This window comes from Rhincodon typus, chromosome 7 (genome assembly GCF_021869965.1).
Source record: "Rhincodon typus isolate 14 chromosome 7, sRhiTyp1.1, whole genome shotgun sequence".
Taxonomy (NCBI): Eukaryota; Metazoa; Chordata; class Chondrichthyes; order Orectolobiformes; family Rhincodontidae; genus Rhincodon; species Rhincodon typus.
This window is the reverse complement of record NC_063338.1, coordinates 5460674-5477359: the sequence shown is the minus strand read 5'-3', so window position 1 is coordinate 5477359 and position 16686 is coordinate 5460674. Positions and strand designations below refer to the sequence as shown.

The 16686-nt window shown below is 41.1% G+C and overlaps 1 protein-coding gene across 2 annotated transcripts in view; it reads left to right on the top strand.

Moving 5' to 3' along the window:
* LOC109914505 (T-cell-specific surface glycoprotein CD28 homolog) overlaps positions 1-15585 on the top strand; it is a 19983-nt gene extending 4398 nt beyond the window's left edge. Inside the window, exons 2-4 of one of the 2 annotated variants that reach the window (XM_020514098.2) lie at positions 4426-4800; positions 6849-6952; positions 13780-15585. In XM_020514098.2, coding sequence (XP_020369687.1) covers positions 4426-4800; positions 6849-6952; positions 13780-13896 — 596 coding nt within the window. In that variant the 3' untranslated portion in view covers positions 13897-15585. The remainder of the gene's footprint in view (positions 1-4425; positions 4801-6848; positions 6953-13779) is intronic. The other variant, XM_020514100.2, reaches the window with a different exon arrangement.
* The last annotated feature ends 1101 nt before the right edge of the window (positions 15586-16686 follow it).

Genomic DNA, 16686 nt, shown 5'->3' with positions numbered 1-16686 from the left:
CAGAATTGAATGCAATATTCCAAAAGTGGCCTAAGTAATGTCCTGTAGACATTAGAATACTGTTAGAATCTGGAATGCACTGACAGAGAGGCAGAGGCATGTTTAATTATAACTTTTACAAGGTGATTGGATAAACACCTAAAGGGGAGAAAAGTACAGGGCTGTGGAGAAAAGGCAGGGGTGTGGGATGAATTAAATTGCTTGTGCTAAGATTTATCAAGGGCTGAATGACCTCCACTGTGCTGTAGCCATTCTATGATTCAAAGGGACAAAAATATACAATAGGCACTAACGGATCAAACAAAGTTAGGAAGAACTTTTTTTACACAGAGGGTGGTGAGAATATGAATTTGAATAGTTGAAGCGTTGATATGTTTAGGATGTTTAATGCTTACAAGACAGAGAAGGGATTAGAGAAATACGAGTTCAGGGTTGGAAGAGGTCATGCAAGTCAGAGGAAATTAATGAGGAATGTAAACCCAAGCCGGGACCAAATGGACTATTTCTGTGCTGTAGATTTGATGTTATTACCTACACTGAGGCAGACAGTGGAGAGAGTGTGTGACTGCTAACATTGAAATTGATCCCACAATGATAGAACAGAGTGATAACGGTAGATGCTTATATGGGAGGTGTTTCAGATCCCATTGATTCATGTACCTCACTGAACAAATCTATTTTATAATTTTCAATGGCAAATGTGTAATCATTTATGATGTTACTGCAAGAATGTTTGATGTGTCTGTTTTAAATTTTAATCCTTGCTGTTTAATAGGTCAGATTAGCTTTGTTTCAACAGGCCAGGTTCTGAACAGAATCTAAAATAACAATTTTGCTGTTCCTGAAAATCCCAGGATTTCCTGGAGCACATTACAGACAATGATCTGCTTTTTGACGCTAGTCACTGTTGTGAAGGTTTATGTTTTATCTTTTACCTTTTACCTTTTGCTGTAAGATAAAGAAACATTGCTATCCCATGAATGAATGAGCAAAGTTAGAAAGTGGGTCACTCTCTAGAGTGTCAGCAGCTGAACTGAGTTGCTGATTTATGTGGAACCTTTCCCCAACCCCTCAGAAAGAGGCAAACGATAAACAAAGATCACAATCTGTAAAATTATTGCTGTATCGTTTCCGTGATAAATGATAAATTACGTCATATCAGATGTTGATTATATTCCATCAACCCTTGTTTTAGCTGAGTAATCTATGATTTACCTCACTCCTCACTCATTGTCAGGAATGTTTCAGACTCCAAAGCTACTGATGGTAAGTGATAAACCATGATGTAAGACTTGACTACACTGAAATCCTGTTTACATGCTGAACCAGCATCAATTTTACTGTTGTTTTAAGTGTGACCAAGTGGTAGTTGTGGATGATGTCTATGACCACAGGTTGGAGGAGTCACAGTCGCAGTTCAATAAAGCTCAGTAAAGCCTGTAACGCATTGAAAATCTCGATTCCCTTGTGAGGCTAGCCAATAAACATTCGACAGTTATTTAACTGTGTGAGACAGGACATCAATGCAGTACTCACACATATCCAGCTACCAGCCAGAGTTAGGGGAAGGACATGGCTTGGTGGCTAATCGTCTGTCTTCTGAGTCAGAAAGATGAGAGTTCAAATACAATTCCAAGGATTTGAGTACAAAATCTAGGGTGAAACAGGACTGTTGTACTATTCTTGAATCAGAGATAGTAGGAACTGCAGATGCTGGTGAATCCGAGACAACAAGGGCCTAGACCCTTCATCAGAAAACGTCAGCCTCTCTGCTCCTATGATGCTGCTTGGCCTGCTGTGTTCATCCAGCCCTGCACCTTGTTGTCTCTGTTGTACTATTCTGTCAGCAGCTCCATTTACCCACTCAGGTCAATGTCAAAAATCCCATAGTATTATTTAGAAAGAACAACATTTATCTTTTATCATTGCCAAAAAGCAGATTATTTGTTCTAGAGTCAAACAGACCCTGTGGCCCGACTCATCCACGCTTACCAGCGGTCCTAAAAAGAACTAGTCCCATTTGCCTGCATTTGGCCCATATCCCGCTAAACCCTTCCTATCCATGTACTTGTGTAAATGTCTTTTAAATGTTGCAATTGTACTCAGCTCTACCACTTCCTCTGGCAGCTTGTTCTATATATGCACCACCCTCTATGTGAAAAAGTTGCTCCTCGGGTCCCTTTTAAACCTTTCCCCTCACACCTTAAACCAATGCCCTCTAGTTTTAGACTCTCCTGCTTTAGGGTACAGACCTTTGCTATTCACCTTATCTATGCCCCTCATGATTTTATAAACCTCTATAATGTCACCCCTCAGCCTCCAACATTCCAGAGAAAATAGCCCCAGCCTCTCCTTATAATGGAAACCTTCCAGTCTCAGTAATGTCCTTGTAAATCTTTTTCACAGTGCTCTTTGAGAGACCTTGGTCTGTGCAAAATGGCCAATATGCTATTAACGTTGGATAAATACAGTGATACTATTTCAAAAGCAATTCACTCTTTCTCTCTATTTCAGGGTGATTTTGCAAGAACTGTATGAATCCAAGTATTTTTGTTTAATATAATACTGTATTATACTGTGATAATACACAGATTAACCTATGTTCATAAAATTATGAGCTGCATTTGTAATTAAAATTCAAAGTTTCAAACTGTCTACTTGTTTGATACAAACAACATACAGACTTATTTTTGCCAAATCCGGTCCTAGCGTATTAGCAAGCCTTAAACAATGTCTGTATGTTTAGATGGTACTGTAAATGTGATCCCTTTAATTCAGAATGTCTGAACATCTGGAAGCTAGATGCCTGGGTCCATATCCTACCACTGAGACAATCATAGATGAGGTCTCTTGGCCATCTATAACTATGTCCCAGTCCTGGTCATTCGTGTGTTTGTTGTAAAATATCCTATGCCACTATTTCATATTGAACAATGGACTTCTCCTAGCTAAATGTATCCCTTAACCATGACCAAAAAAAACAGATTAGGTTATTTTTCTCACAGCAGATTGTGTGACCTTGCTATTTGCAAAGTGGCTGGAACATTTTTTCTGCAATTTGTGATTTCAGTTCTAAAACTTCTCATTTTCTCTTCCCTCTCTCTCTCTTTTTCATCTCTCTTTCGCTCTCTCTGTAGTATTCCTGGTGTTCTTAGGCCAAAGAAAAGTGTAATTCCAATTGCAGCCAAGTGCACTAATTTCTTTGGAGGGAGACAAAAAGACTGCAGATGCTGGAATCCAATGTAGACAAACAGGAGGCTGGAAGAACACACCAAGCCAGGAGGCATCTGGAAGAAAGGAAAAGTCAACATTTCGGGTACTATCCTTCTTCAGTCCTGAAGGGCTGAAACATTGACTTCTCCTTTCCTCCAGACGCTGCCTGGCTTGCTGTGTTGTTCCAGCCTCCTGTTTGATTACCTTGCACTAATTTCTTTACTGCTGGGAGGATCTTGGGCTTTGCTTGGTTCTTCTGCATGGTTTGCTCCAGATGTTAGCTGGTACAAGTTCCCTGGCATGGCACCTTTTATGTCAGCAAAACCATCGGAAGTGAGGGATTTATTTGCACAATACCTTGCACTTGACCTTCAATTTGAAAAGAACTGAAGGATAGAAAGAAATTGAGATGAGCCTTAAGCTGCACAATTTTCCTTTCCTTGATTGGAGACCTATTACTTGTGCCATGGTCTGGGCTGCATTATCAGGCTACTAGTATTTATCAGTATTGCATAGAGGGAGTGGAGTTTCTGTATGTTTCTATAGTTTGATAGTACTAAGGGAAACGTTCTACTGCATGGCATTCATTGGGCGGGGGTGGGGCAGGGGGAAAATCTACATAGGTCTTGGATATCCCTTCACTCTGGTGTCCCTGCGAAAGAGAACATGAGGTTACACTTCAAAAAGAATTCAAACTAAAACAAAAGGAGTCATTTTGAACTCAATTTTCAACTTGCAACCCAAATTGGCATTCAGGATTGGCCACTCATTATAAAAAACAGCTGATTTTGATTCCCAGATCAGAAAAGTGAATCAGGCAGTTTCTCTACTAGATGGTTAGTATGTGATGCCAGTTTTGCTCCCAGACAGTATATTGAAAATTAATCCCAGGGCCTGCCCATCTCAAATTATGTCACTTTCCTGCCTACATATTGCACTATCTGAAGCCGTTGTATTGAGGACGATCTTAATGTAACACCCCATGGGAAATTGGCAGGACCAAATCAACTTCTGGTTTCACCATTAAGTTTTAGCTTTCAAACAGTAAAGCCGAGTGAGGGATGAACCAGATGAGTATAAATTTGGGTAGGGTATCAGTCAAGTGGAGAGACAAATAAGCGTAAAAGCAAATAGGAATGATTAAGAATGAATAATTATAATAGATATAACACTTTGACCAGGATGAATGGTTTCTCTTTCTATCTTTTCTAGTAGCTGGACTAAGAATTGACCAGCCTATGTCCGTGGAGGTTGAAAGCACTGGTGAGGCCACTCTAGAGTGTACCCACAACTGCGAGGAAAACACAGAACTAAAATTAACAATCCTTAAAGGAAGCAATGAAGAAGTGATTTGCATTGGGAGAACAAATTCATCTGTACACCATGTCAACTCTACAGAAGTCCTGCATTGCCAGATTAACCGGAAACCAGGCAGTGTTTCTGTCACATTATACGGATTCAACTCATCTTTAATTGACAACTATTTCTGCAAGATCGAGAAATTGTACCCACCCCCTTATGAAGGGAAAAAAGGGAGTGGGACCATCATCTTCACCAGCAAAAAGAATTGCCAGAAATGTGAAAGCAGTTACGGATTTGTATAACTTCTGGGTTAACTTGTGTATTTATTAATGTGTTCACACAGGTGGATGGGACTTGTTTAATTTTAGGCAACTTGTGTTAAAAATAAACACTCCTAGAACAGGTACAACACAGGGTTAGATAGACAGTAAAGCTCTCTGCACACTATCCCCATCAAACAGAAAGGTACAGCACTGGGTCACAGAGTCATACAGCACGGAAACAGACCTTTCGGTCCAACCAGTCCAAGCCAACCATAAGCCAAAATAAACTAGTTCTACCTGTCTGCACTTGGCCCATATCTCTCCAAATATTTCCTATTCATGTACTTATCGAAGTGTATTTTAAACATTGTAACTGTAGCCGCATCCACCACTTCCTCTGGAAGTTCATTCCACATATGAACCACTCTATGTTTTAAAAAAAAAAGCCTCTCATGTCTTATAGATTCAGTCATATCCTCTGTGTATAATAACTGTAACAACTGTAATAAAACTATAATAAATTTTAACTAAGCCTGCAACCCCAGGAGCAGCTGGAAGATCCATGCTGCCTCCGTGTACTTTCTAACACTTTCTCCTCTCAATCTCCTCTCAACTTAAAAATATGATCCATAGTCTTGAAAAGCCCACCCTAGGGAAAAGACACCTGCCATTCACCTTATCTATACCCCTCGTGATTTTATAAACCTCTATAAGATAAATCTTACAGGGGTAGCACAGGATTAGATATAGAATAAAGCTTTCTCTACACTGTCCCATCAAACACTTCCAGGTTAGGGAGAGCACAGGATTACATACACAATAAAGCTGCTTCTACACTGTTCCATCCAACAGTCCCAGGATAGGTATATCACAAGGTTAGGTACAGAATAAAACTCACTCTACACTGTCCCAGTCAAACAGTCCCAAAAAGGTACAGCACTGGGTTAGACACAGAATATAGCTTCCTCTAATCTGTTGCAACAAACCCAATATCAGAAGAGACCCCAGTGTACAAATATAGTATTTTGCCTTACCCAACATCCCCTCTCCCCCCACTTGCTATCTGATGGCCAACTTCCAAATTAATTATTAAGAAATTAATTGTTAAGAAATTCATAAGCCACTGTTCTTACAGTTACACAGTATTAAGATTTGTGATTTTCATCAGCACATAACAGTCTAAAACAGATTGGCTATGTAAAAATATAAAACCATAAACTTTAGTGACTTTAGCCATAGTTATGTACTTAGTTGGCTGTAAAGTGTTTTGGAAAGTTCAGAGCTTGTGAAAGGCATGATATCAATGCAAGTATTTCCTTCATTTTGTCACTGGGTTAGATAATGATTGATATGTACCTCAACTTCCTTTGCCAACCTTTGTCCCATAGCCCTAAATAACATTGCCTAATCATAAAAAACTTCCAGCTTTACAATTAAATGGTTCCAGCCATTGGAGTGAGGATAAACTGAATTTTCTCCATGAAACATTACTTCCTGATTTCACTCCTGAATGGTCTAGCATTCTAATTTCAAAACCTGTCCTCCTTTTTTCACCCTGGACTCTTCCAGCAGAGGAAATGGCTTTCCCATATCTCCTCTATTCAGTACAATACCTGCAGTGCAGAAGCAGGCCACTCGGCCTATCCACACTGACCCTCCAAAGAGCATCCCACCTAGACCCACCCCATCCTTGTAACCCTGCATTTCCCACAGCCAATCCACCTAACATGCACATCTTTGGAACTGTGGGAGGAAACCCACACAGACATGGGGAGAATGTGCAAACTCCACACAGACAGTTGCCTGAGGGTGGAATTGAACCCAGGTCCCTGGTGCTGTGAGGCAGCAGGGCTAATCACTGAGCCACTGTGCCATGCCACTAATTCAATGGGAATGCTGCAAACTCTACTTTTGAAGACATCTCTGGACATTTTTAGGGCACTAGATGACGAAATAGATCTGTTTGATAGAAAGGCATGCAGTTATCACAATCTTGTTTATATTAACATACCTGAGGTTACAGTCTTATATTGCAGTGTTCTTTCAATCATATTTTTTATTGTGTTTCAGGTTTCCAGTTTGTAATGCTCTTGACCATGGGACTTCTCAGTATCCTGACTCTGTTCAGTGTGATCTACAGCACTGTACTGACATTGAAGACATGCAGAGCTAAAGTAAGTGCCTAATGGAACATCACTACCATTACAGAAAGAAAAAGTATTGAAAAGGGATGCCTTCAGCACAATATACACGTTACTATATCTAACCACCATTTGAATGACTCAGAACTTTGTCTCCCAACTCTACTGGCTTTTGATGGCTCCCTGTGTTTGATAAAGTTGCCCAACAGAACTCCCAAACATGTCATGAAACAATCTGTACCTTAGGTTCCCTCATCTTGGGACAATTCTTCACATTAACCACTTCTAATCTACTTAGTGTGCCATTCCTCCTCATTTGCTCTTCATAAGGCTGAAGAATTAAACTTCCCAGGAGCCACTTCTGCTCCACCACAGTCAGAGAGGAAAGCAGAATGGTGGAAGGTGTCACCAGTGATGCTATAAAGTGTTTATTCAACAGTGGCCTGCTTACTGATAGTGAGTCTGACTTCCTGTAGATCCACGAAGCTCCTGATCTCATTACAGCTTTTGTCAAAAGAGCTGAACTCAAAAGGAGAAGTTCCAGTGACAACCTTTGACATTAAGGCAGCATTTGACCAAGTGTGGCATCAAGGAACCTTTTTTTTCCTTCATTCTTAATGGGATGAGGGCATCACTGACCAGGCAGCATTTATTGCCCATCCCTAATTGTCCAGAGGGCAGTTCAGAGTCAACCACATTGCTGTGGGTCTGGAGTCACATGTAGGCCAGACCAGGTAAAGATGGCAGTTTCCTTCCCTAAAGGACATTAGTGAACCAGGTGGGTTTTTTCAACAATCGACAATGGATTCATGGTTATCATTAGGTTCTTAATTCCATATATTTTATCAGATTCAAATTCCACCATCTGCCAAAGCAGGATTTGAACCCAGGTCCCCAGAATGTTATCTAGGTCTCTGGATTAACAGTCCAGCGATAATAACACTAGGCCATCGCCTCCCCTGAGTCAATGGGAATTAGGTGCAGGAGGGGTCTGGGGGATGGGCTTGGTATTGGAGGTAATACTCTTCACTATTTGGAGTCATATCAAGAACAAAGGAAGATGGTTGTTGGAGGTCAATCATCTCAGCTCCAGGGCATTTCTTCTGGAGATCCTCAGGGTCATGTCCTAAGCCCAAACATCTTCAATTGCTTCATCACTGACCTTCTCTTCACCATAATGTCAAAAGTGGGGATATTCACCGATGACTGCACAATGTTCAGCACCATTCACAACTCCTCAGATACTGAAGCAGACAATGTTCAAAAGCAATAAGTTCTGGACAATATCCAGGCTGACAAGTGGCAAATAGTATTCACAACTCACAAGTGCACAAGAGAGAATCCAAGCATCTCCCATTCACATTCAGTGGCATTAACATCACTGAGTTCCCCAGCATCAACATCCCAGAGGTTTCCATTGAACAAAAACAGAATTGGACAAGACATATTAAAAGTAGGTCAATGGCTAGAAATCCTGCAGCAAGGAACTTGCCTCCTGTCTCCTGATGCAAAACATCAAGTCAAGAATGTGATGGAGTACTCCCCACTTGCCTGGATGCTCCAAGGGGCCTCAGGAAACTTCAGACCATCCAGGTCAAAAAAGTCCAATCGACTGACAGCAATGTGCACCATCTATAAGATGTACTACAGTAAATCACCAAGGCACTTTGACAGCACTTTCCAAACCAGAGACCTTTACCACCAATACAAACAAGGGCAGCAGATATATGGGGACCTGCAAGTTCCTCTTTAAGTGAAACACCATCCTAACTTGGAACTGTATCACCGTATGTTCACTGTGACTGGATCAAAATCCTGGAACTCCCTTTGTAACAGCACTTTGGATGTTCCTACAGCAGGTCAAGGAGACAACTTACAGCCATCATCCCAGAGCCCCGTGGAGTGTTCTGACAACATCTTCTGATTTAGATTGATCTTCTGTTTCTACACTCTAGCCACTCAGTACATCTCCCCGACACAAATCCCAGGGACACTGCATACAGTACTTTTCCCCAACGTAGATCCTAGGGACAGTGCACTCGATACTTCTCCCCAACATAGAGCCTTGGGACACCATACACAGTGCATCTCCCAAACACAGATCCCAGAGGCATTCTACTCAGTACATCTTCCCAACACAGATCCCAGGAGCACTCCACTCAGTGTATGGATCTCTGGAACTCTCCCCATCAGTGTATTATCTAGCATGTATCCAGAGGACACATCACGTCAGGTCCTTCTGGATCCACATAGTTGATACTTACGATTTTAATTTGCTTAAGCCATGGATCTGTTTGAAGGATAATATTATTTTTCCAGTTGCTGGGTCATAATTAGGGCTTTTTTTTAAATTCTCTGTCTTTTCCTCTTTTGTGAAAAAGGGCATTAGAATTGACCTGTTTCCAGTTCAGTGGGACCTTCCAGACACACTGACCCCCTCACGGTGGCCATCAATCCCTTGTAATTTTCTCCCCACTCTTAATGATAGGTACCAGACATTGTGCTCCCTGGCCACACACTGGTTTAGATTTGAGCATATTTGAGATGTGTATGGAAGCAATCTTATAACGATGGCTGTGGAGTTTTGGATGGGCAAGAGCTGTCGTTTACCACTCATCCACTCCCTAGTTTCTCTGTCATTCAAAGCTGAGATTTAGGAACCAATCTCCAAGTTTGTCTACCCAACTCATCCTGCCAAATAATTTGTGATATAGACACAAAGGCATAATGGGAGGATGAAGTGGCACCTTCCATGGCATGCTTCTCCACATAAGACAGAGGTACAAGATCAGAAATCTCACTCAAAAAAGCATTTAATAGCTCTCAACTCACCCCATTTCATTAACAGCAGCAGTGGTGTCAATGGAGTTACAAGTGGAAAGAGAAGTAGGGCAGCAAGTGAAGGAAGAGTGTGAAAGCTGTTGATGTGATTCTAAGCCAGTCAGTGAGACAGAAAACCAAATGCACCTTGCTTTGTAGATAAAGTTTATTGACAACTTGGTTATACAGCCCCTTCGACCCCCAGGGTTAAAGATGCTCTATGTATAAGCAATTATAATAATAAACCTTATGTTCTTAACCCTAAATGAAGATATTAATAATGTAACAATGTGATTAACCAGACCCTAACAAAGGATATCTCAAACTAGGAGGATTTTCACCAAACTCCAGTAGAAGTGTATAGTCATGGCAGCAGAGACATTTTAACAGCAACATAGGCAATTTCAGTGTCTTTTTTTTCCTAACAGTTGTTCTTCTCTCAAATGTTTATGGCAATTAATCATCAAACAAGCTAAAACCATTGTCTTTTGTCCCCATCAAAAAACTCAACTCAACACCATTCCTTTCCTTGGCCACCGCCGAAGATTACACTACTGTTTGCAACCTTACCACCCTATTTGACTTGAACTAAGTTGCCATCTCCAGATCTGCCCCATCACCACGATCTCTTTGTGTGAAAATTGCCTATCTTCCACTCTTTACTCCTGTCTAGAGGTTAATAAGAGTGAGGCAATTAAGATAATTCATCTTAGCAGAGAAAAAATACAGGAAGGTCAAAAAGCTGACAAGGCCCTAGAAGCTGATTATGTACATATTGGGATTTTAAAAGAGATAGCTGTGAAGATAGTAGATAGACTGGCTATAATTTTCCAAAATTCCCTAGATTCTAGAACAGTCCCAGCAGGTTAGAAGTTAGCAAATGAAACGTTGTTAGTCAAGACAGGAAGGAGAGAGAAAACAGGAAACTACAAACCTGCTAACTTTCAGTTAGTCATCAACAAAGTGCTGAAGTCTATTAAAGGAAAAATGCAGCAGATCCTGGAAATTAGTTATTAAGGAAGTTTTGACAGTGCTGTTAGAATATGTCAAAAAAGTTTTAAATCATAGAATCCCTACAGTGTGAAAACAGGCCATTTGGCCCAACAGGTCCACACTGCCTGTCTGAAGAGCATCCCACCCTGACTCATTCCCCTAACTCTGTATTTCCCCATGTCTAACCTAAACATCCCTGGACACTATGGGCAATTTAGCATGGCCAATCCACCTAGCCCACACATCTTTGGAGGAAACCAGAGCACCCAGTGGAAACCCACTCAGATATGGGGAGAATGTGCAAACTCCACACAGACAGTCACCTAAGGCTGGAATTGAACCTGGGTACCTGGCACTGTGACGCAGCAGTGCTAACCGCTAAGCCACCATGCCACCCCAAAAGTGAAATGCCATTTGATGAACTTGTTAGCTATTATGAGGATAAAAATAATTAATTAAATAAAAGGGAACCGCCAGATGTATATTCTTGGAATTCCAAAAAGCATTTGTTATAAGTTGCTGCAAAAACATGTTATCAGCCCAGCTGATAGTAAAACTAGACAAGTCAGGTTGCAGAATGAAACCTGGCTTGATAGACTATCAGTTTTATTTTTGCACTTTAGTCATTACAGTAGTTGTCCGTCACTGAATGTATTTGCAAGAAGCTGCCAAAAAGGAGTGTAGGTTTATTAAACAAAAGGAATAATATCAAAAGAATTTGGAAAGATCTTATAAAGAGGAAGAAGACAAATGTAACCCTTCTTCACAATAATATTATTCATAGACATTTAGCCCAGTTAGGTATTGTTTCTGTCTTCCAAGTTTAATTTCCTGCTCAACTGACAAGGTTGCAAGCATTTCCTTTCAATAACTTCCTGACATTCACCCGATATCTAGAATATGTCCCTCAGAGGTATACTGACACAAGTTAACTCACTGATGTTTTTCACTAAACTGCACCAGCAGCTAAGGTTATTTTCCAGCCTTCTTCATGACTGCTAAAACAATTTTAGACTTCCTTCCGGCTCTGATATCCTGAAGATTTCCTTCTAGCTCAGACAACCTGGAGCATTTCACAAACTAAACTGCACTTCTGCTAATATGAACTTTTTTAAAATTTGTTTGTGGGATGTGGGCATCAGTGGTTGGGCTGGCAATCATTGCCCATCCCTAATTGCCTGGAAATCAGGGTTGTGAACCACCTTCTTTAGCTGCTGCAGTTTTTGGAGTAAAGCAAGGCTCATAGTTCTGTTTGGAAAGGAGTTTGAGGATTTTGACCCAGCAACACTGAAGGAGCGGCGATATATTTCGAAGTCAGGATGTTTTGTGGCTTGGATGGAATCTTAGGTGATGTTCCCATCTATCTGCTGCCTTGTCCTTCTAGATGGTGGAGATTGAGAGTTTGGAAGATGCTGTCCAAGAAACCTTGGAATTTCTGCAACGCAATCTGTAGATGGTATATACTTGATGACACTGTGCATCATTGGTGGAGGAAGTGAATCTTGAAGGTGGTGAAGGAGGTGCCAATTAGTTGGGTTGCTTTAACCTGGATGGTGTCAAGCTTCTTGCATTATTGGCGCTACATTCATCCAGGGACGTGGGGAATATTCCATCATATTTTTGAATTGTTCCTTGTAGATGGTAGACACACTTTGGGGAGCCATTACACACTAACTTATTGTAGCTACTGTATTTCTATGGTTGATCAAGTTCAATTTCTGGTCAATGATAACCCATGATGTTGGTAATGGGGTTTAAGTAATAGTAATGGCTTTGAAGGTCATTGGAAGATGGTTAGATTCTGTCTTGTAGATGGTGGTCATTGTAAGGTGCTTATGTGCTATGAATGTAGCTTTTGCCACTTGTCAGCCCAATCCTTAGATATTGTCCAGACCTTGTTTCTTTTGAACACGGATTGCTTCAGTATCCGAGGAGTTGGGAATAGTGCTGAACATTGCACAAGCATTGGCTAACAACTTCACTTCTGACTTTATGATGAAGGGAAGGTCATTGATGAAGCAGCTGAAGACGGTTGGGCCTGGGACACTATCCTGAGGAACTTTTCTCTTTGTTGATGTTTCACTGGAGTCGATTTGGCCGAGTGGTGTCGGCATTGACTCCTGACTTCATAGGCCCGAAGCACGGATTCCCAGAATGGTGGAAGGGCATTGGCTACAGTGATGATGGAGTGGGGACTCTTGGCTGCGGTAGGCTTGGAGTGTGGACCCTTTCAGCAGCAGCAGGTCGTCAACTGCAGCAGTGTCAGTGCTGGGAGCAGGAGCTCCTGGCTGCAGTAGGCTTACAGCAAGGACTTTGCAGAAGTCCTGGAGCCATGTTTTGGACTACGGCCATTGAAGCTGAACTTTACTTAAGTACTTTCTTTTTATTCTTTTGTATCTCAAAATGGCGCCAGATTCTGGCAACAGAACACTTTTCACTGTATCTCTCTAGATATATGTGACAATAAATCAATCATTCATTCATTCATTCATTCATTCATTCATTCTTGCAATGATGTCCTGGGACTGTGACAACTGATATATGTGCCCAATACAATTCATTAAATCTACATTGGCTCCCAGTCCAGTATTACCTCAGCTATGAAATCCTTAACTTTGTGCTCTAACCTCTCCATTGCCTCAGCCTCCCTATATCTCTAATCTTCTCCAGTCCTACAACATGCTGAGATCTCTGTGCTCCTTCAGTTCTAGACTTTTAGATAACCTATCTTTGGTAGTCCTGACATTAGCTCCTTGACTTTAAACATTGGAATTCCCTTCTTAAACCTCATGTTGCCTCTCTCTTTTTAGCTCACTTAACTCTATCTCTCTTTGTCGCTAATTTAAAACCTATCTTTGTGACCAAGTCAACCCTGCTAATATGTCTGGCAATATCATGGTGGTTTCTTAGGGGCCTTTCCTTGGGCTGAAGACACAATTCAGATATGGATTGATGTTGAGTACTGAAAACGTATCTTTCAGTTAATTGTTGAATGAACCGGAAGCTATGGCTGGAAATGACCCTAAATATACACATTTCTTTTACAGAGGGTGACAAAGAAAGAAGAGGAGAATTCTGTGTATGAGCAAATGGCTCCCAGCACTGGTGGAGAGCAGAGCAGGAGGAACACTGAGTCGGCTACAACTCTTACGCGCAAATACTAAAAGAAAATGTTTATCTAGTTAAGCACAGAAGCTTCACTGCATTGGTTGAACTGCTTCTATATTTTCTAACAGCGGAATTGATGCGGTCTCTGCAGTCTGAAAGCTTCAGAGAAAAGCTGAGTAAAATGGTCAATGTGTTAGTGCCATGCTACTTTTATTCTCACATCAACAAGTATCAATATGATATGCAAGTTATTTTTGTATCAGTGTAGCGTCTCCTCACAAAGTGCCACTAAGAGAGGCATTGGAGGAAAACTTCCCTGCAGAGCCAAGAGCGGGTAGTTCATCATTACTGGGGACTTGGTTGGATTACTGGACCTCCTTTGAGTGAGGGATCTTTCTCAAAGGATAGACTAGCCTCTGGTACTGGGTTCACAAAGTTATATATTTAAACCACACCATGTTAAGTTTTGAAATGAAACTTTGAATTCTCGTTTGACAGTCCAAAAGGTTCGTTGCTACCTGTTTACAAACAGGATAATGCTAATGCTACCCCAACATCATAGAATTCCTACAGTGTGAAAGCAGACCTTTTCGCCCATCGAGTTCACACCAACCCTCCAAAGAGCATTCCACCCAGGCCCATCATCTACCCTATCTGGTAACTTTGCATTCCCCATGGCTAATCCACTGAGGCTAAACATTACTGGACACTATGGGCAATTTAGCATGGCCAATTCACCTAAATTTCACATCTTTAGAACTGAGGGAGGACACTGACACAGACATAGGAGAATGTGCAAACTCCACACAGACAGTCACCCAAGGGTGGAATTAAACCCGGGTCCCTGGCACTGAGGCAGCAGTGCTAACCACTAACCACCACGCCACCTGTCTCCCCATATCATTTGGCTCTCCCTGAGATAGCAGTCCACATGAATTCCAACACACTCTTTGACGGATTAACTTTTGCCAATTTGAAGGTGAAATTAAATTTTAAGAACTAGTCTTCCTGCAAGCTCCCGACAATCCCACTCCCATCTCAGTGTGACAGCTAACCCCCAAGTAGCTCAGCATGCAAGGCAGCTAACCTGGTAGCCCACTGTGAGCAGTCATTCTCCCTTCCATTTAATGCTTTCATAAGCATCGCTCAAGCAACAGAAAAACGATCCAAACAGAATGCCACACTGAAGCAATTGAGGCTGAGCTACACACAAACAGCTGAGGCAGTGCTACCTTAAGGGAAGATGGTGTTGGCAGAGGATTCATTCCTGCATGTTGTACACATTGATACCCCTCACTGTGCTCTGCCCAGTCTGGCTGCTCAGAATCACTCCATAATGCTCTGGTGTATCCAGATTGACTGTGTTTGTTTTGAGGGAAGGTTCACGATTAAGATGTTCTTTAGTTCCCAGGTTTGTTCCAGAGAAATATATTTTTTTGTGATGAAAGTGTCTTCTCTTATTTGAATTTCTTCCAGAAAGTGATAATTTTTTGATATATAGCGTCTAATATGTTGGATGGGATTTCTGCGTATGAAAGTCCTGGAACATCTGGCACTTGAAAGATGTCACCCAGACATGTAGACATCATTTGCAGGAAATTGATTATTTCATTTTCTGAACCTGTAAGATTAAAGTTTGGTGACAAGTGCAGTCACATTAAAAGCAGACACACGGTGGGTGGGTTTCTGTTGTCTGGTCTTGCAGTCTCTAAAAATGAATTTACAAATAAATTTCAGAATTCTGAGTCATTGTGAAAATTTCATGACACCTGCTGTATTTGCAAATGCTGAAGGTGAACTAACAGGCAGTAATCACATGCTGACTCCCCCAGTCACAGAATTAATACTACCATCAGGAATCGTAATTCTGATTATACTAGGTATAATTACATTTCATGTGTAGGGCTTGTTCACTTGAGTAGAAAACTAGCAAAGGCTGAGCCAGAACATTTGCAAGAACGTTTTCTGAGAATTTGTGGCTGACTGCAGTTTTGAATAGTGACAATTTGTGAACTTGACATAGAGCCCATCAACGATAGTAGGAACTGCAGATGCTGGAAAATCTGAGATAACAAGGTGTAGAGCTGGATGAACACAGCAGGCCAAGCAGCATCATAGGAGCAGGAAGGCTGACGTTTCGGGCCTAGACCCTTCATCAGTTTTCATCAGCTTCATCAGCTGCTTGGCCTGCTGTGTTCATCCAGCTCTACACCTTGTTATCACAGAGCCCATCAAACCTGTTCCACCACGCACTTAGACTATAGGTATTTTCATGTAATTTTCAAGCTTCGGTTCCCTACTCTTTAAAACTGAAACAAAAATCTATCAATCTCAATTTCAAAATTTTCACTTGACTCACAATTTTTAAAGGAAAGAATTCCAGATTTCCATGAGCCGGTAAAGGGCAGAAGAGAAATTTTTCACAGAATTGTATACAAAAGATGTCAAAAGCTTTTTCAAGCAAAGAACTGTGAAATCTCAGACGAGGTTCTATGTCCAATGTTCTATGAAACTGACAGGCTATCAGATTGACAGACTAGATTAAACCTGCCAGGAAAGTGTGGCACCTAAAGCCAGAAAGAAGTAAATATAACTTTTTGTTATTTTTACTGCAAAATGTGGTGAATTAAAATTTTCACCGCTGACTTACATTTTGCATTGAATATTTTGTAGCACTGATCAAATTATTCTTGACTTCTGGCCTCACATTAGCTTGTTTATGTGGTAAGCACTACGTGATATTTTGTACGAGTTAGAATATGAACAACAAAAACAATAGAAGCGTAAATCACCTTTGATGTAATAAAACATCCCAAGGCACATGTGGGTGTGCTCAAATTTGTGGA